The sequence below is a fragment of the Ostrinia nubilalis genome, chromosome W (assembly GCF_963855985.1).
Source record: "Ostrinia nubilalis chromosome W, ilOstNubi1.1, whole genome shotgun sequence".
In the NCBI taxonomy this organism is placed as follows: Eukaryota; Metazoa; Arthropoda; class Insecta; order Lepidoptera; family Crambidae; genus Ostrinia; species Ostrinia nubilalis.
In genome coordinates this window covers 4,245,217-4,262,225 of record NC_087118.1, presented here as the reverse complement: position 1 = coordinate 4,262,225, position 17,009 = coordinate 4,245,217, and the positions used below count along the sequence as shown (strand labels likewise).

At 36.1% G+C, this 17,009-nt stretch overlaps 1 protein-coding gene across 1 annotated transcript; it reads left to right on the top strand.

Annotated features, from left to right (window-relative positions):
* The first annotated feature begins 3,057 nt into the window (after nucleotides 1-3,057).
* LOC135086410 (uncharacterized) lies at nucleotides 3,058-9,010 on the top strand. Its single transcript, XM_063981140.1, has 3 exons — nucleotides 3,058-3,471; nucleotides 5,201-7,263; nucleotides 8,725-9,010. Exons 1-3 carry the CDS (start codon nucleotides 3,058-3,060, stop codon nucleotides 9,008-9,010), a joined length of 2,763 nt encoding a protein of 920 aa, XP_063837210.1.
* The last annotated feature ends 7,999 nt before the right edge of the window (nucleotides 9,011-17,009 follow it).

The window sequence follows — 17,009 nt, the reverse complement described above, 5'->3', positions numbered from 1 at the left end:
GAAAAAAAAGATAAATCCGGTGTAGATTTCTTTTCGAATTTAAACACCCGAACCCCGCACAATATTTATTTCTCTTTATGTCCATTTTTAAATAATACTTCGATCATAGAATTAGGTACATACTACAACGCACGCCAGCGTCCTGACGGGCGCGCGTGTGACACTCGACTGATATAATACCCGCCGGCGGGGCGTTTCGCTGTAGGTAATTATCGGATGTACCGCGCGGAGTGAGCCAGGCCTGCTTTTACTTACTGCAAACTATTTTATAACATAACTAGACATTTACAATAAATCAAATTATAATTTATTACATTTAAAATTAATGTTGTTATTATTATTTGGTTTTATTAAAATGATTACTAAGTAATTACATGACAATCAATATTCTACGACAGGTATTTTGTTTCAGAAATTTCATTTCTGTTCCTTAAGCTTGACCGCATTCTTTCGAGGATGTCAGTAAACTGATGATTCTACGTGCCAAAGTTTAAATTATACTACAGACATGTGGAAATTCTATCACAAAGTAATTTGAAGCAATGTGTAAAGTACTCATGCTGTTTCAATGTGCAAACGTGACGAAACTTACTTGATGTTTAATATTATTATGATATGACTTTTGTTGTGGTGTGTGTGTGGTTGCGTGTGGTTTTATTTAATGGTGTTGGTGGTGATCGGCATGCGTTAGCTTATACCGGCGCTCGACACTTGGATACCAGGTGAGTCCTTTATTCTGAATTGTGAACTCTAGCACAAGCAAAACAGGGTTCAATCCGACGGAGCGAAGCGACGAAGCGAGCCTGCGGCGAGCGTTCGGATTGAACACTGTTTTGCTTGTGCTAGAGTTCCCAATTCATTTACTACTGAGGATACGTCATAACATTCTACCCATTTGCTAAAAGCGTCAACGATAACACTATGCAACACCAAAAAAATCACTGATACCCCGAGTGATGATTCGTATTAGGTATACTTAGTAAACAACAGAAAACAAATTCATAACTTTGTATCACGTCCCAAAACATAAATAATAGAAATCTTACTTTATTTACGTTCCGCAACATTTGGTTGAGGGTAGTTATAAAATTTTATCATTGATGTGTACAAAAGTCATCAGAACATTTAAATTACTCATAAATCTACAAAATGCCGCGTGTTTGTGTTAATTCTCCTGACTTATTTTGTTATGTTTGTGGTCAATTTACTCCTAAAAGTGAAAAAAAGCCAATTTCGCCTCTGTTTGAGACGTGTTATGAAGCTTATTTTAAAATTGCCATTAAAAATAAAGACAAATCGTGGGTGCCTAACATATGTTGTTTAAAATGCTACAAATATTTGACGGGTTGGCACAAGGGTAATATTAAACAGATGCCTTTTGGTATACCAATGCAGTGGCGTGAACCCAAAAATCACGTAGACGACTGTTACTTCTGTTTAACAACTTTGAAAGGTTTTTCAAAAAAATCAAAACATTCGGTGAAGTATGCTAATGTGTCATCAGTGTCAATGCCGCTACCACATTCTCCAGATATTCCAGTACCGAAAAGATTTTCTAGTTCATCGAGTTTATCGAGTTTAATGGAAGAAGACGACGAAGCCGGCCCTTCTAATAGTGGAGAGGTATTTTTAGATGAAAAAAGTACAGAACCACATTTGATTAACCAATCAGAACTAAATGACCTTGTCAGAGATTTAAATTTGAGCAAAGAAAAATCTGAAATATTAGGCTCGAGATTAAAACAATGGAATCTATTGCAAACTGGAGTTAAGATTACAACATATCGAAAACGTCACATTTCTTTAGCTACCTTTTATTCAAAAGAAAATGAATTAGTGTTTTGCAAAAATATTGATGGATTAATGTCAGCATTAGGTCACAAACAATTATATCAGAAGAGTGGAGATTGTTTATTGACGGATCAAAGCGAAGTTTAAAGGCAGTTTTACTCCATAATGGTAATATACTTCCATATTTGCCTGTAGCGTACGGCGCTCACTTAAAAGAAACTTACGATATTTTAAAACAAATTCTGGAAAAGATCAATTACGTAGAACACAAATGGCATGTATGTGCAGATTTAAAGGTAGTGGCTTTAATTTTAGGGTTGCAAACTGGCTATACAAAATATTGTTGTTTTCTCTGTGAATGGGATAGTAGAGCGCGTTCAGAACACTTCATTAAACAAAATTGGCCTTTAAGATCTGGTTTAGTGATTGGTCAGAAAAATGTAAAAAACGAACCATTAGTACCATCTGAGAAAATCATTTTACCGCCGTTACACATCAAACTTGGTTTGATAAAGAATTTTGTAAAAGCACTTCCCAAAGACAAACCTGGATTTTTGTTTCTTAAAACAAAATTTCCTACACTAAGTGAAGCGAAAATTAAAGAAGGAATTTTCATCGGTTCTGACATAAAAAAATTAATCAATGATCCTGATTTTTTATCGAGCCTTAATCCTACTGAAAAAAATGCATGGGTGGCTTTTGTCGACGTTACAAGAAATTTCCTCGGCAATCACAAATCACCAGATTTTCATGAAAAAATTAACAGGATGCTGGATGCGTATCACAAACTAGGATGCAATATGTCATTGAAAATTCATTTCTTTCACTCCCATTTAAGTTTCTTTCCGGATAACATGGGTTCAGTAAGTGATGAACACGGAGAAAGATTTCATCAAGAAATAGCAGAGTATGAGAAGCGTTACCAAGGTAGATGGGAGCCAGCGATGCTTGCAGATTACTGTTGGAGCCTCCAGAGGGATACTGACACTACTGACCATAAGAGGAAAGCCAATCGTTCAAAAAAAATTTTTTTTAAATGTAGAATAACAATCTATGTCCATATTTCGTACAATTTTAAACAAAATCAATAAATGCGTTTCACTAATAAACTTGATGTGATACAACAATTTTATTTCAATATTTCAAACAGTATTAAGGTGGTGAATCATAATTACATACTGTGAACCCAGTGTTTTTTTTTTTTTTTAATTTGTTGCATAGTGTAATTAAAAAGACGTACCCGTGAAACGGACCCAGGAGGTCGTAATGAGCACTGAGGGCAAGAAAAAATACAAATGTGACAGATGTAGATCTTTGCAAGTACAAAACAACATTCAGATTAACGTCCCTACTGATAATTCTTTCAACTCTCTGCAGGAAGATGAAGAGAATGAGACATCTCATGACTCAAATTTTGTTACTCTTAGAAGAAATAAGAAACAGTCTTCCCTGCCTGACTTATCTGCATCATTCTTATCTACGGAGAACACTCTATATTACCTGGAAAGCAAAAACGTGAACAGTTTGCCGGATCTCAGCAGTGAGGAGAATGTTCTTGTTAATGAACTAAAGCTGGAAATTAAAAGATTACAAACTGAACTTGACATAGCGCACAATGAAATTGCAAATTTAAACGTACCTAATACGGAATTAAACAAAAAAATTCAAGAACAGCAAAAGGTAATAAAAGTTTACAAAATAATAAGTGTAGAAGACATAAACAGCAGTAAAACTTTCAATAGCCCATGTAGATCGACGCCATTGAGCTTACCTAAAAGAAGAATCTTACGGAATGAGCCGAAAACAAGTGCTATGAACAAAGTAAATATTTATGAGGAACCAAATGAAACTGCATCTGCATTTGTCAATAAACAAGGATATATAGAGAAGCACTCACGAAAAATTGACCCTAAGATATGTTTAATTAGTAGCATAAAGAATAACAAAAACTCTTCCAGAGTTAGAAATCATTTATCAAAAGAGAAAATCTGCTGTCACTATCGAATATCTGGTGGCGGTATAGATCAGCTGACAAATGGACTTCAGAAAAAACTTCAAAAGTTTACTCTCAATGATTATTGTGTAATAATTAAGTTCATTCGAAAAGATGAGAGTTCTACACCTATACTCATCAAAAATTCGGAAAACCTGTCTGCGTTAACTTAAGTAGCTATGCAGTCTTATGTACCTACTAGATATTTTAGTCAAATTTTTTTATCACTTGTATTATTTTGTTTATCTTCCTTTATTATGAATTTTATAATTTTAATGAAGTACTTTAACAATGAATTATTATTTTTATATACCAATTACAATTTGATTTTTAAATTGCATGAATGTTGTTACTATTATTACTATTTTAAAATGATGTCAAAGAACAAGTCACTTTCTAATAATGCGAATTTTCCACTTGCCAGCTTTTTAATTTTAATGAATTTTAAACTTAACAATGTATTTTTATTTACTTTTTATACATTTTACATTGCGATTTTGAAGTTGCATGAATTTTGTATCTATTCTTGTTACCTAGGGATGTCAAAACCAAAACTTAAACCGTACTCAAACATTACGAATTTCTTATTTATTAATTTTAATATAATTTTAATTAATTTTAACATTAGCATTGAATTACTTTTTATTTATAAATTATACAATTTGACTTTGAATTTGCATGTATTTTTTTATTATTTTTACTATCCAATGATGTCAATATACAAACTGTTTTATAATTATGTGATTAACTTGTCTAACTGTGTAACGATTCATGTTTGCATTAAGTACCTTGCCAGTCTGTTTCCGACATGTATCTCTTATTCGGGGTACAACTATGTAATTTTATTGTGTTTATCTTTTTCGCCTCTGCTGACTCGCTTCTCTTTGCACGTTTGTATTGACTTGCCTGCCATGACCGGCAGTGGCTTGGGCTGTGTTGCAGCGGCAATGGGGTCGAATTGTTCCGTATCAGGTTATATCAGATCTTTTACCATCGTATATCACCCACTTTATGTCCTTATAACATTAGAAATTATCTGTCTTATCACTCCCACACTTAGTCGCGCTCCTGCCTTGACAATTGTTACTCAATACCTGAAACGCTGTTTTGCTTATTTGGTACAAATATTAAATGAAATTCATAAAAATCAGTCTTTTTAATGCGGGGTCTCTGAACACCGGTCATGAGGACTTTATCGCAGCGATGCTCAACATCAGTCCTGACATAATTGCGATTAACGAAACCTGGATACGTGAAAACGAGCTTACAAAGGCACCTGTCGTGCCGGGTTATCGTCTGCGTCATGTGCCTAGGCCTGCAAGCATGCGTGGGGGGCGCGGTGGAGGGGTGGGTTTCTATGTGTCGCGTGGAACTATGGCACGTACCCTGTCACACCCATTGGCCCAAATTGAGCAGATGTGGATACGGGTAACCGTCAATGGTAAGAAAATCGCCGTAGGTACTGCATACAGACCCCAGTGGCTTGATGTGGACACTTTCCTCGATGCTCTCTCCGACAGCATCGTGTCATTCTCTGACCACGACCATATAGTACTCCTGGGTGATTTTAACATTAATTTAATGAATGGAGGTGACCCAAAAACCAGAAAATTCCAGGACTTTCTAAGTTCGATCAACTTGGAGCAAGTCGTAAAGTCACCAACACACTTCACAAGCCAGAGTAATAGTTTGATCGATGTGATCTGTACTGATGCATGTGTGAGGAATGTTGACGTTACTCATGTCCCTGATCTGAATCGTCACTGCATCGTTAGCATTACCCTTAAGCTTAAAAAGGAAAAGATCCCACCTAAGACTGTAACTTACAGACCTCTAAGGGACATCGACCGGGTTGCTTTTGACAGGGACCTTTTTCTGACGCGCTGGGAATCTGTCTACTCTGCTCACTCCGTAAATGAAATGGTTGAAATTTTCAATGAATTCGTAACGGTGCTGTTCGATCTTCATGCGCCTGAGCGGACGACCAAATTCAGGGAGGGTTTAACGCCTTGGATCACAAGCAATGTGAGAGCAATCATGAAGCTACGGGATGCCGCCCTTTCCAAATACCGCGCCGATAAATCTGATCTTAAAAAATCCGAGTACAAACAGCTTAAAACTTTGGCTGCTTCAGCGCTCAGGTCTGAAAAGTGTGCATATTTCAACACTCATATTAACAGTACGATTGACGACCCAAAATTATTATGGCGAAATCTCAAAAATAATGTATTACCTGACAGTAAATGTAAGCCTGACATACCTCATTATTTAAATAATCCTGACGATATTAATGATCATTTTCTAAATATTCCTGGCAGGGACTCGGTGGAACTGTCACAGCTAACCTATTATGAATTCCATAAAGCCACTGCCGATACTTTTTCATTGCAACCGGTTTCATGCGATAAAGTTGCTAAAGTCCTACTGAGTATGAAATCTAATGCTAGAGGGGTAGATAACATCTCTCTGGACATGATCTTCCTTACTCTGCCTCACACTTTGCCCCATATCACCTTCATAATAAACCAATCCATCACCACAAGTACGTTCCCCGACGTTTGGAAGATAGCTAAAGTCGTGCCTCTTCCTAAAAACAACAACCCTCAACAATTCAAAGATCTGAGGCCAATAAGTCTACTCCCATGCCTATCCAAGGTACTGGAAAAAATTGTGCATGAACAGGTAACCAAATATCTGGAAGACACTAACATACTCCCGAGTCTTCAATCTGGCTTTAGAAGGGGACATGGCACTGCAACAGCGCTTCTCGACGAGGTTGATAATATTTTGGCGGCTCAGGATCAGGGTATGGCTACTATTTTGGTTCTCTTGGATTTCTCTCGCGCTTTTGATTCAATCAGCGTGCCCCTCCTGCTCTCCAAACTCACTTTCTACGGCTTTGATAATGGGACTGTAGCATGGTTTGCAAGTTACCTGGAAAATCGTTCACAATTCGTGGAATTGGCCTCAAATGGTGTCACCCAAAGTTCTAAATTGCGTTCACTCCACAGAGGAGTTCCCCAGGGTTCAATACTGGGGCCTCTGTTGTTCATACTATACAGCTCTGATGTGCCTTGCGTAATTCGGGACTGTCGATACCATATGTATGCCGATGATCTTCAATTTTACCTGTCCTTTGACCCCAGAAAAACCGAAGACGCAGCGGTTAAACTGAATGAAGAACTGCATAGGATCAAAGTATGGGCTCAAAACCATATCCTAACGCTGAATCCAGCTAAATCAAAGTATATGATCTTTGGTACCAAGAAGCAGATCGAGTTTGTTGAGAGTAGAGATCCAAGTATTACAATTAATGACCAGATAGTGGAACGAGTCTGGTCAGCAAGGAATCTGGGTGTGGCATTTGATGCCGGCCTCCGTTTCGAGAGTCATGTCGGCGAGTTGGCCAGGTGTTGCCTCTACAGGCTGAAAGTCTTATACAGGTTCAGGGACTACCTCAGTTCGGAGCTCAGAACTAGGCTCGTTGAAAGTCTGGTTTTGTCAAAGCTAAATTACTGTTTACCCGTTTTTGGCCCTTGTTTACTTTCACGCTCGTGCCGAGTATTGCAACGAGTTCAAAACGCGTGTATGCGATTTTCTCAGCACATTCCTCCGAGAACTCACGTGTCTCCTTTCATAAATGAAGCGAATATGCTGAACATGAAGTCCCGTCGAGATTTACACTTTGCAAGCTTGCTTTTTGGAGTGATTAACAGTGAGACACCTGAATATCTCCATAAAAAATTGCAGTGGTTACACTCATCCTCTGTGTACAACACCCGGGGTAGGTCCTGGAAACTCGTCAATCACAAACACAGGACCGCCGCGTTTAGGGGTAGCTTTAGATACTTGGCAACCAAATGCTGGAACAACCTGCCCCCGCCCATTAGACAAGCTCAATCTAAGTTTACTTTCAAAAGTAAACTTAGAAAACACCTACTCAGCATTCAAAAAATGACACGTTGCTAAGTATCATCAAGTCCTCTAGTTGTTCTTTATGATTCTTTTTGACATCTACAATTCTATCGTTTTTGACATTTAATTTTGACATTTCCTTTAATTATACATATTATTGTTGTTTAATTATTATTATTTTTTATTTGTATTAATTTCTTCTACTACTTGACATTAAATTTGACATTTATAAAATTCATATCCTCGAGCCTTTACCGCCAAATTATCGTAAGCGACACTTTTGTCAAAAAACCGTTTTTTATCGATTCTAGTATTTTAAACCGTAACGGACCCATCCCTGTTGGTGTTTCCCGCCAAAAAAAAACCGTTACAAAGTTACAGCAAGTGCTAAAATTATCGTGAATACACATTTTTTCTAAAACTTAACGTAAGCGACACATGCATTTTATCGCAAGCGACCGCACTTGTTATCGCAAGCGACATTAGCGCTTCACTGTGGGCGTTTACTAATAAACAAACCTGTTGTTTATATCAGCAAAAGTTCTGATGCAATTAGAGATTGCAATCGAATATTCGAATATTCGAATTTTTAATTTCAAATTAGTATTCGAATAGTAAATTAACATGTATTCGAATATTCAAATATTACAAAAATAAACAGAAAAGATAGAAAAAAGACGACTTAGTGTTTGCAAATGCAGTCGGAAGCATCAAATACATATCACCAACTAAAAAAACTAGTCATTGATGTTACCGACTGCATTTGTGAACACTAAGTTGTCTTGTTTCTACCTTTTCTGTTCATTTTTACGTAGTTGTGTTTCTTTCGCTACTTTGATACACATAGTATAAAAGAGGCGATAGAGCGAAACCAAGGTTCCAAATAACTTGAAAGAGACAACTCTATTGATCAAAGTCAGCTGACGATGCTGAAGACGGAGGACGGTAACGTCAACAAAAGCCGAGGTTCTGGGTGAGATCGAAAAGATCTATGGACAGCTATATACCTCCCAACCTATTAATAGCTCAGCAACAGACGCAAGAGATAGGTTAACGCGACATTATACCAAAGACATCCCGTATATCAGCCTATACGAGATTGGGAAGGCTCTCAAACAGCTAAAGAACAACAAGGCACCAGGTGATGACGGCATAACCTCGGAGCTTTTGAACGAAGGTGGAACACCGAAACTCGTTCAGAGACTCTTTAACTCCGTCTTACTTCAGGGAACAACGCCAGAGGCATGGGATAGAAGCGTGGTGGTGCTCTTCTTGGACTATGAGAAGGCCTTTGATTCGATCGAGACTTAAGCAGTGCTGCAGTCTCTCAGACTATTGGTATATCGAAGTGCTGAAATGCCTGTACAGAAACGCTACCATGTCGGTCCGAGTACAGGAGCAAAGCACAAGGGTGATTCCTCTGCGGCGAGGCGTGAGGTAGGGAGATGTTATATCTCCGAAACCGTTGACCTCTGAATTGGAAGACGCTTTCAAGCTCCTTGAATGGAAAGTATTCGGCATAAATACCTATTAATGGCAAATACATCACTCAGCTGCGGTTTGCTGACGATATTGTGGTCATGGCAGAATCGCTTGAAGACCTTGGCACAATGCTCGAAGACTTTAATCGAGTCTCCCAACAGGTAGGCCTTCGGATGATAATGGACAAAACGAAGCTTGTCCAACGTCCATGTTTCGGTTAGAACTCGATTCTCGAGACTGTTGACTGTTGACAAGTATGTTTACCTCTGACAAACGATTCGGCTAGGAAGATCAAATTTTGAGAAAAAGGTAAAGCGCTGGATACAGGCCGGTGCCAACCGGTCATTGTGAAAGTCATTGGGGGAGGCGTATGTTCAGCAGTGGAAGTCCTATGGCTGAAATTATGATGATGATGAAAATTTTATAACTGTTTTAAGAACTTTATTGTTAAATAGTTAAAACATAGTTCTTAAAGCAATAAAACCAGCAATAAAAACATTGATATTTTAAGTGCTTTTTATTTTTTGAAAGTATTCGAATAGGGGAGAGGGGGGCAGCTTTGGACAGGGGCAGCTTAGAACAAATGAATTTAAAAATCACTGGTTTAGGCTACAATGGTATAAATCACAATTTATATTGCCAGCACTGATGCGCATAGCCGTCACATCTCATTTTTAATATTTAACTGTAAGTTAACCGGTAAAAGTGTTTTTTTGTTTTTGGCTGCCAATTTCGCACTTTTTTATTTTGGTTCTAAGGATTTTGTGGACGTAGTTTTATAAAATAGTAAGTGGTTTGTTTACTATATGGAAGTTTAAATAGTTTCAATGGAGATTTAATAGGAAATTGCAATATAAAAGTATGTTTCGTTATTAAATTTATGTTTTTTTCTGGAAATATACCCATGGGGCAGCTTTGAACGAAATGGTTGGGGCACCTTTGAACTTTATCAATATTCTTTTTTAAGTGGTATTATGAAACCTTAAGTTTTCTAATACTTCGTAGAAGGTTCTTACATAAAAAATAAGCAGATTGCTTTACTGTGACAGATAAAATTTCAAGCTGGGTGAAGTCCGGGCAAAAGCTAGTTTTAGTAGTTGATTGATATTTTTAAATTATGCAGTTTTCTCTTTGATGTGTCATTAAACAGAAAGTTTATTAGTATTTAGTTAATTGATATATCTTATATTTACTTTTTTTTAATAATATCCCTAAGTTTTGTGTTACTTTGTACAGAGTGATGTTAAATAAAATAAACATGTTAAATTGATCCCAAATGACACTGATCATTGAAAATTTTGTTTATTAATTATTTAAAAAATACACTTTCATAAATATTCAGTTTCATATCATTTTAAAAAATACTAATTCAAAACTGCCCCAGGCGTGTTCAAGGCTGCCCCGACTACGGGGCAGTTTTGAACGTTTACAGGTCTGTGCAAAAATCTAAATATCTTAATAAGCGTTCATGAATAATTAATAAGAACATCATTATTTTGTTGTGTGATAACCATGACCTCTATCTAGGAAGAAAAAATTAATGAAATTAGTCAAATTTCGAAGATATTTAATAAAGTATAAAAATTGTTCAAAGCTGCCCCCCTCTCCCCTAATATTCGAATATCACTGAAAAATTTTTCGAATATTCGAAATAGAAAACAATTTAATATTTGCAATCTCTAGATGCAATAAGTGGTTGAATAAGTGGTGTTAATTGATTTGTACAAGAAGAAATTTCTCATGAATAAATAATTTTTGATTATTATGTGGATATTTCATTTAAAAACCTTTTAAAATGCCTATTTATTTAACAATTATAATTTCTTGGACATAGTAATTTTGATAGGTAATGTTAACGATAACATTATGATGTTCGGGCGTTTACGAAAACGCCCGAATATCTATAGACTGTGACAGCAAAAATATTGTATGCGCCATAAATGGCATAAATACCTACTCATTATTTTTGTTTTATTTTCAGTCATATATTTAAATCTCTAAAAATCATTAACGTATGTCATTTTTCTTGTTATTAGCACACTTCTGATTAAAAATATTTAAAAAAAACCTTCTCCTGTAAAATTTGGTTTTTGTCGGTTGCGCTAAAATGGCGGTAAAGGCTCGTCCTGATACACCGAGCAACTCAGACCACGGCCGCCGTCTGAAAATCAGCGTCATGTGGTATGCACTTGACACATGCTGAGACGGGGACCTTTTTGCTGCTGCAGCGCCGCCAAGTAACTGTCCCGATTAATTTTAATTTTAATTATCATTCTTTTGACTGGTTCTGTAATGTTGACCGTTTGTTTTATGTATGTATGTGTATTCATGTGACAGCAAAATAAACGTTATTCTATTCTATTCTATTCTATTCTAATAATAGGAGAGACCGACTTTTACTCGTCTATGAATTACAGAAGTATTGTCAACCAGTTAAAGCAACGTGTCCTAAATGTTCAGCATACAAATGTTATTGTTTGCCTGCCTACGTTCAAGCTTAGTAACCATTCGAATTTATTTAATCTATACTTATAATAAATCTGTAGAGAGGTCAATTCTGTACATGAAATATATTTTCAAAATAACTATCAGGGGGTCATTAGTGATCGATACTGATGCCAAAAATGCAATCAGTAAAATTTTTGTCTGTCTGTCTGTCTGTCTGTCTGTCTGTCTGTCTGTCTGTCTGTCTGTCTGTATGTTCCTTATAGAAACAAAAACTACTCGACGGATTTTAACGAAACTTGGTACAATTATTCTTCATACTCCTGGGCAGGTTATAGGATACTTAGGAATTCCCACGGGAACGGGCATTAGCGGGAAAATCCTTTTGTATGAAAAATCTAAACCGCTTAAGTTAAACGCTTGAAATTTGGCAAGCAGGTACCTTAGTAAACTTAAAGCTTAGTTATAACAGGATATTGCAAAATTCCTACGGGAACGGGAATTAGCGAGAAAAACATTTGTATGAAAAAATCTAAGCCACGTAAGATAGACGCTTGAAATTTGGCATGCAGGTACCTTAGTAAACTTAAAGCTTAGTAACAACAGGATATTGCAAAATTCTCACGGGAACGGGAGTTAGCGGGAAAAAACATTTGTATGAAAAAATCTAAACCGCGTAAGTTAGACGCTTAAAATTTGGCATGCAGGTACCTTAGTAAACTTAAAGCTTAGTTACAACAGGATATTGCAAAATTCCCACGGGAACTGGAATTAGCGGGAAATTCCTTTTGTACGACTGACTCACTGACATACCCACGCACAGCCTAAATGGCTAAACGTAGGCACTTGAACTTTATAAGGGACGTAGCTTAGGTACCGTAGAGGTGCACTAAGAAAGGAATTCCCGAAATTCCCACAGGAACAGGAATTACCGGGAAAATCCTTTTGTATGAAAAATCTAAACCGCTTAAGTTAGACGCTTGAAATTTGGCATGCAGGTCCCTTAGTAAATTTAAAGCTTAGTTACAACAGGATATTGCGAAATTCCAACGGGAACGGGAGTTAGCGGGAAAAAACATTTGTATGAAAAAATCTAAACCGCGTAAGATAGATGAAGGGGGTAAAACGGGATCCACGCGTACGAAGTCGCGGGCGGCCGCTAGTAAAAGAATAGAATTATTTAATAAAATATTGTATAATGATAATAAAATAAATGAATACTGTTACATACTGGATTCTAATAAAAATTTGGAATATTAATATAAAATGTTCAATAAGTTCTCAGGAAAAATTAATGTTAATGGTCTACGAGTCATCTTACGTGACTTAGAGAAATTGGTATTAGATATTTCCAATGCAGAACCAAATTGTTATAATAATAATATGTCATGTGATACCATTGCTACTGTAACAACTTCTTGTCCCGTTAGTCCAGTGAACAAGAAATTGTCTTCCTTTCGCATCTACACAAAAATCGAATGATGAATTTTATTGAATGAAAGTGTACAAAACGGTCTCAATATTTTCCATCAAAATATACAAGGCATTAGATCTAAATTAAATCAAATTGAGTTCATGTTAACGGTAGAAAAAATTGACATTATGTGCATTAGTGAAACTTTTCTTAGAGATCAAGATGTGAAAGTCCTTCAAATACCAGGTTTTAAAATTGCAAACTCTTACTGTAGAAGAAAGTCCAGGGGAGGTGTATGTATTTATATTAAAAATAGTATGGAGTTTGCAATGCTGAAATGTATAGACTCATTATGTATGGATAAAACTTTTGAATGTTGCGGTATACTATTACCGGGACTAAATTATGTTATTGTATGTGTTTATAGGACCCCTGATTCAAATTTTGATTTATTCTTGAAAACACTCGATTTACTATTACACAAAATTACTATTCGTTCGCGGTTTATAAGCAGAAAAGTAATCATAGTCGGCGATTTCAATGTTAATGTTCTTACAGATTCACAGAGATGTACATTATTTAGAAACACGATAAGAAAGTACAACCTAAAATTAGTAATAAATGAACCGACTAGAGTGACTCTTAGATCGGAAACATGTATAGACAACATTATAACAAAATTTAAAAAATATACATCTAGAGTTTTGCATCTCGGTTTATCTGATCACTCAGCTCAAATTATAAATGTTCCTTGCAGTAGAGGTTATATTGTCAAGTATTGGTATGTTTATAGGCGAAGCATTGATAAGCATTTGGATATTTTTATACATTACCTTAGTCAATTAAATTTTTCTGAAATTTACTCTCATAGTGATGTCAACTTAGCATTTGACTCTTTTGCTGGCCTATTTCAATTATTTTACGATCTGTGTGTTCCAATAGAAAGAGTTAGAGTTACTTATAGAAAAAAATCAAACTGGCTAACTAAAAGTTTATATCGATCATGTAAATTCAAAAATAAACTGCATCGGAAAATAATAAGTAACAAGCAAACAGACCTAATTGCATATTATAGGAAATACTGTAAAATATTGAAATCTGTTACGAGACTAGCAAAGAGAAAAACAAATATTTCATTCATTAACGCCAGCAATAATAAAAATAAAGCCACATGGGAATTAATTAAAAACAAACTACATTACAAAATAACTTTAAAAGCACTGTTCAGAGTATTAATGTTGGAAATACTACTGTCACTAATGCCGATATTATAGCTGAGTCGTTTAACAACTATTTTAATACCTCAAATGTTCCCATCCAAACAACGAGTGAATCCAAACTATTCTATTTCGTGTCCAACCAGTATTTATCTGACGCCAGTAGACTCAGATGAATTAAAGAAAATTATTTTCGGATTCAAGAACAAAAAAAGTTGTGGTTATGATAATATCCCTATGCAAGTGATAAAAACATCTTTCGAATTAATAAAAAAACCTCTTGTTTATACAGGGTGGAAACGTTAAGTGATCTCACTCGATTATTTCTAAACTATACAAGATATCGAAAAACTGATTACTGATTCTGAAAGTGCTTCACAAGTTCTTTCAAACGGTACCAATAGGTTACAAAACAAACTGGATCCATTCGAAAATTCAATGTTTCCAGCTTCCATACATTTAGTAAAACCACATAATATTAAAAACTATACAAGATATTTAAAAACTGGTTACTGACCCTGAAAGTGCTTCACGAGCTCTATCCAACGGTACCAATAATAGGTTACAAAACAAACTGGATCCATTCGAAAATTCAATGTTTCCAGCTTCCATACATTTAGTACAGCCACAGTCATGGCACTCCTGTCTTGTTAATATTATAGCAAGTAAAGCCTAAAACCAATATTTTCCAAGAATAATTTTAAATAAGAATGCAATTTACGAGTTCATTTTAAGTGTTTATTAAAATTATTATTTAATAAAAAAAATTAATACTTCTATTATCGTTTGGCTGGCATACATTTAGTATGGAGGCTGAAAACATACAATTTTCGGATAGATCCAGTTAATTCTGTAACCTAATATTGGTACCATTGGATAGAGCTTGTGAAGCACTTTCAGGATTAGTAACCAGTTTTTCGACATCTTATATAGCTTAGAAATAATCGAATGAGATCACTTATCGTTTCCACCCTGTATAATAAATCAAATGATTGTGACTGGTACATTTCCTAATGAATTAAAAAAAGCAAAAATCAAACATTTATTTAAAAAAGGCTGTAGAAGTAATATTAAGGATTACCGACCTATCTCATTGCTGTCTTGTTTCTCAAAAATTTTTGAAAAAGTTATTTATAACAGACTTTCATCATTTCTTGACAAATACAAAGTTTTACATAAAAATCAATTTGGCTTTCAGAAGAAAAAAAACACAACACTTGCTATACAGGGTGTTTCTTGTAAGGTGTCAAGCCGAAGGCAGGTGATAGGTGAGGACTAGACCTATCGATTTCACCCCCATGTATGTTCTACGATTTTTCGTAGTTTAGAAGTTATCGTTAATTTTGTGATTTTTTCAAATTTCATGACCTAGTGGCTTAATTTTTTTTTTAATCTTTTTTTTGGGTTGACTTTTCTCAGATTTTTTGACAGATTCCCTATTAGTTGCAGATATTTGAAAAAAATAATCACCTTCCTATCTTTGATGCAAGATACAAAATTTTTGCTAGAAACATAAAAAATATGCTTTTAGCAGAAACATTCTAAAATTTTCAACTGAAATGTATCAGAAAAAAAAGAATTTCCATAGGTCCAATATAATTTTAAAAACTGCGCAGTTTTCTGAACTTTCATAATAACACAAAAAAACATGTACTTAACAGGCCATTATTTTCTGTAATCGCTCTACTAAAGTAGTAAGTCGGATATTCCGTTACATGTTTTTGACTTTCTTAGGACTAACTAATATTTGCAATCCTCTAAGTGTACGTTACGTAGAACACGTTTAGAGACAATAACTGAACAGAACATTTTTTATCCACAACGAGGAAGCTCTTGCCCTTCATCTGACCTGATGGAAAGTTGGAAACTGCTGGATGATCAGCGAGCTTCACCCGGAATCCTAAACCACAGAGGAATTGGCTGTCCTAAATAGGTAGTCTTACCACTAGACCACAGTGGTGATTGTTACTTTCTACGCTTCGCTCTTGGCATTGATACTGAGTGGACGTGTCGCGGTGCTCGGAGTATTCTTGTGACACTGTGGCCGGGCTTCGCCCCATCAGCGGCTTTCGAGTAGGGCTTCGCCTTCGGTCTCCGGAGCCCCCTTGCGTCGCGGAGTACGGCCAAGTGAGTCAATAAACTTAATAAATTTTTGGTGCCCGCTGGATTCGAACTTGGGGCGCGCTGGAAGCTTGGCCTGCGATTGATCCAACTGAGCTACGAGCACAGTGAGCCGCCCGGACGAAATTTGCATACCTGTTTGGAGTGCTACGAGAATCGGCAATTGCTACGAGCTTACACATACTACGAAATTTGATACGCGCGTATGTGCTACGACATTGCTACGGACAACATCTGCTGCGAGCCTACTACGGTAAACGTTTCGATTGCTATTGCTCAAGTCTATTGTGCTAACTTATAATATTGACATGGAGGGCTTAATGGACAAATCCCTATCGGACACCGATGTGAACCTCGCGGGCAGACCTGGTCTGGACACAACGCCGACCAGCCGCTTGGTGTCTCAGCGATTCATCAGAAGAAAAGGATTTGGTAATTTGTCTGAGGAAATGGATGCATTTAGGCAAGAGATGCTCGCAATGATTAGAAACCAAAACAACCAGTTAAACAAAATCTCCTCAACATTGGCGGAAATTCAGAAAACAAATATAAATATTGAAAATTCCATGGCTTTTTTAACATCTCAAAATGAAGAACTGACAAAAAAAAATAGAGCAACTAGAGATACGAT

Bases quoted from the DNA above. Each gene is read 5' to 3' on its own strand.
- LOC135086410 (XM_063981140.1), top strand. From the start codon at position 3,058: ATGAGCACTGAGGGCAAGAAAAAATACAAATGTGACAGATGTAGATCT. The intron at 3,472-5,200 runs GTAATAAAAGTT...CAAATTGAGCAG, and splicing joins AAATTCAAGAACAGCAAAAG to ATGTGGATACGGGTAACCGT. The intron at 7,264-8,724 runs GCTCGTTGAAAG...ACCTATTAATAG, and splicing joins AGTTCGGAGCTCAGAACTAG to CTCAGCAACAGACGCAAGAG.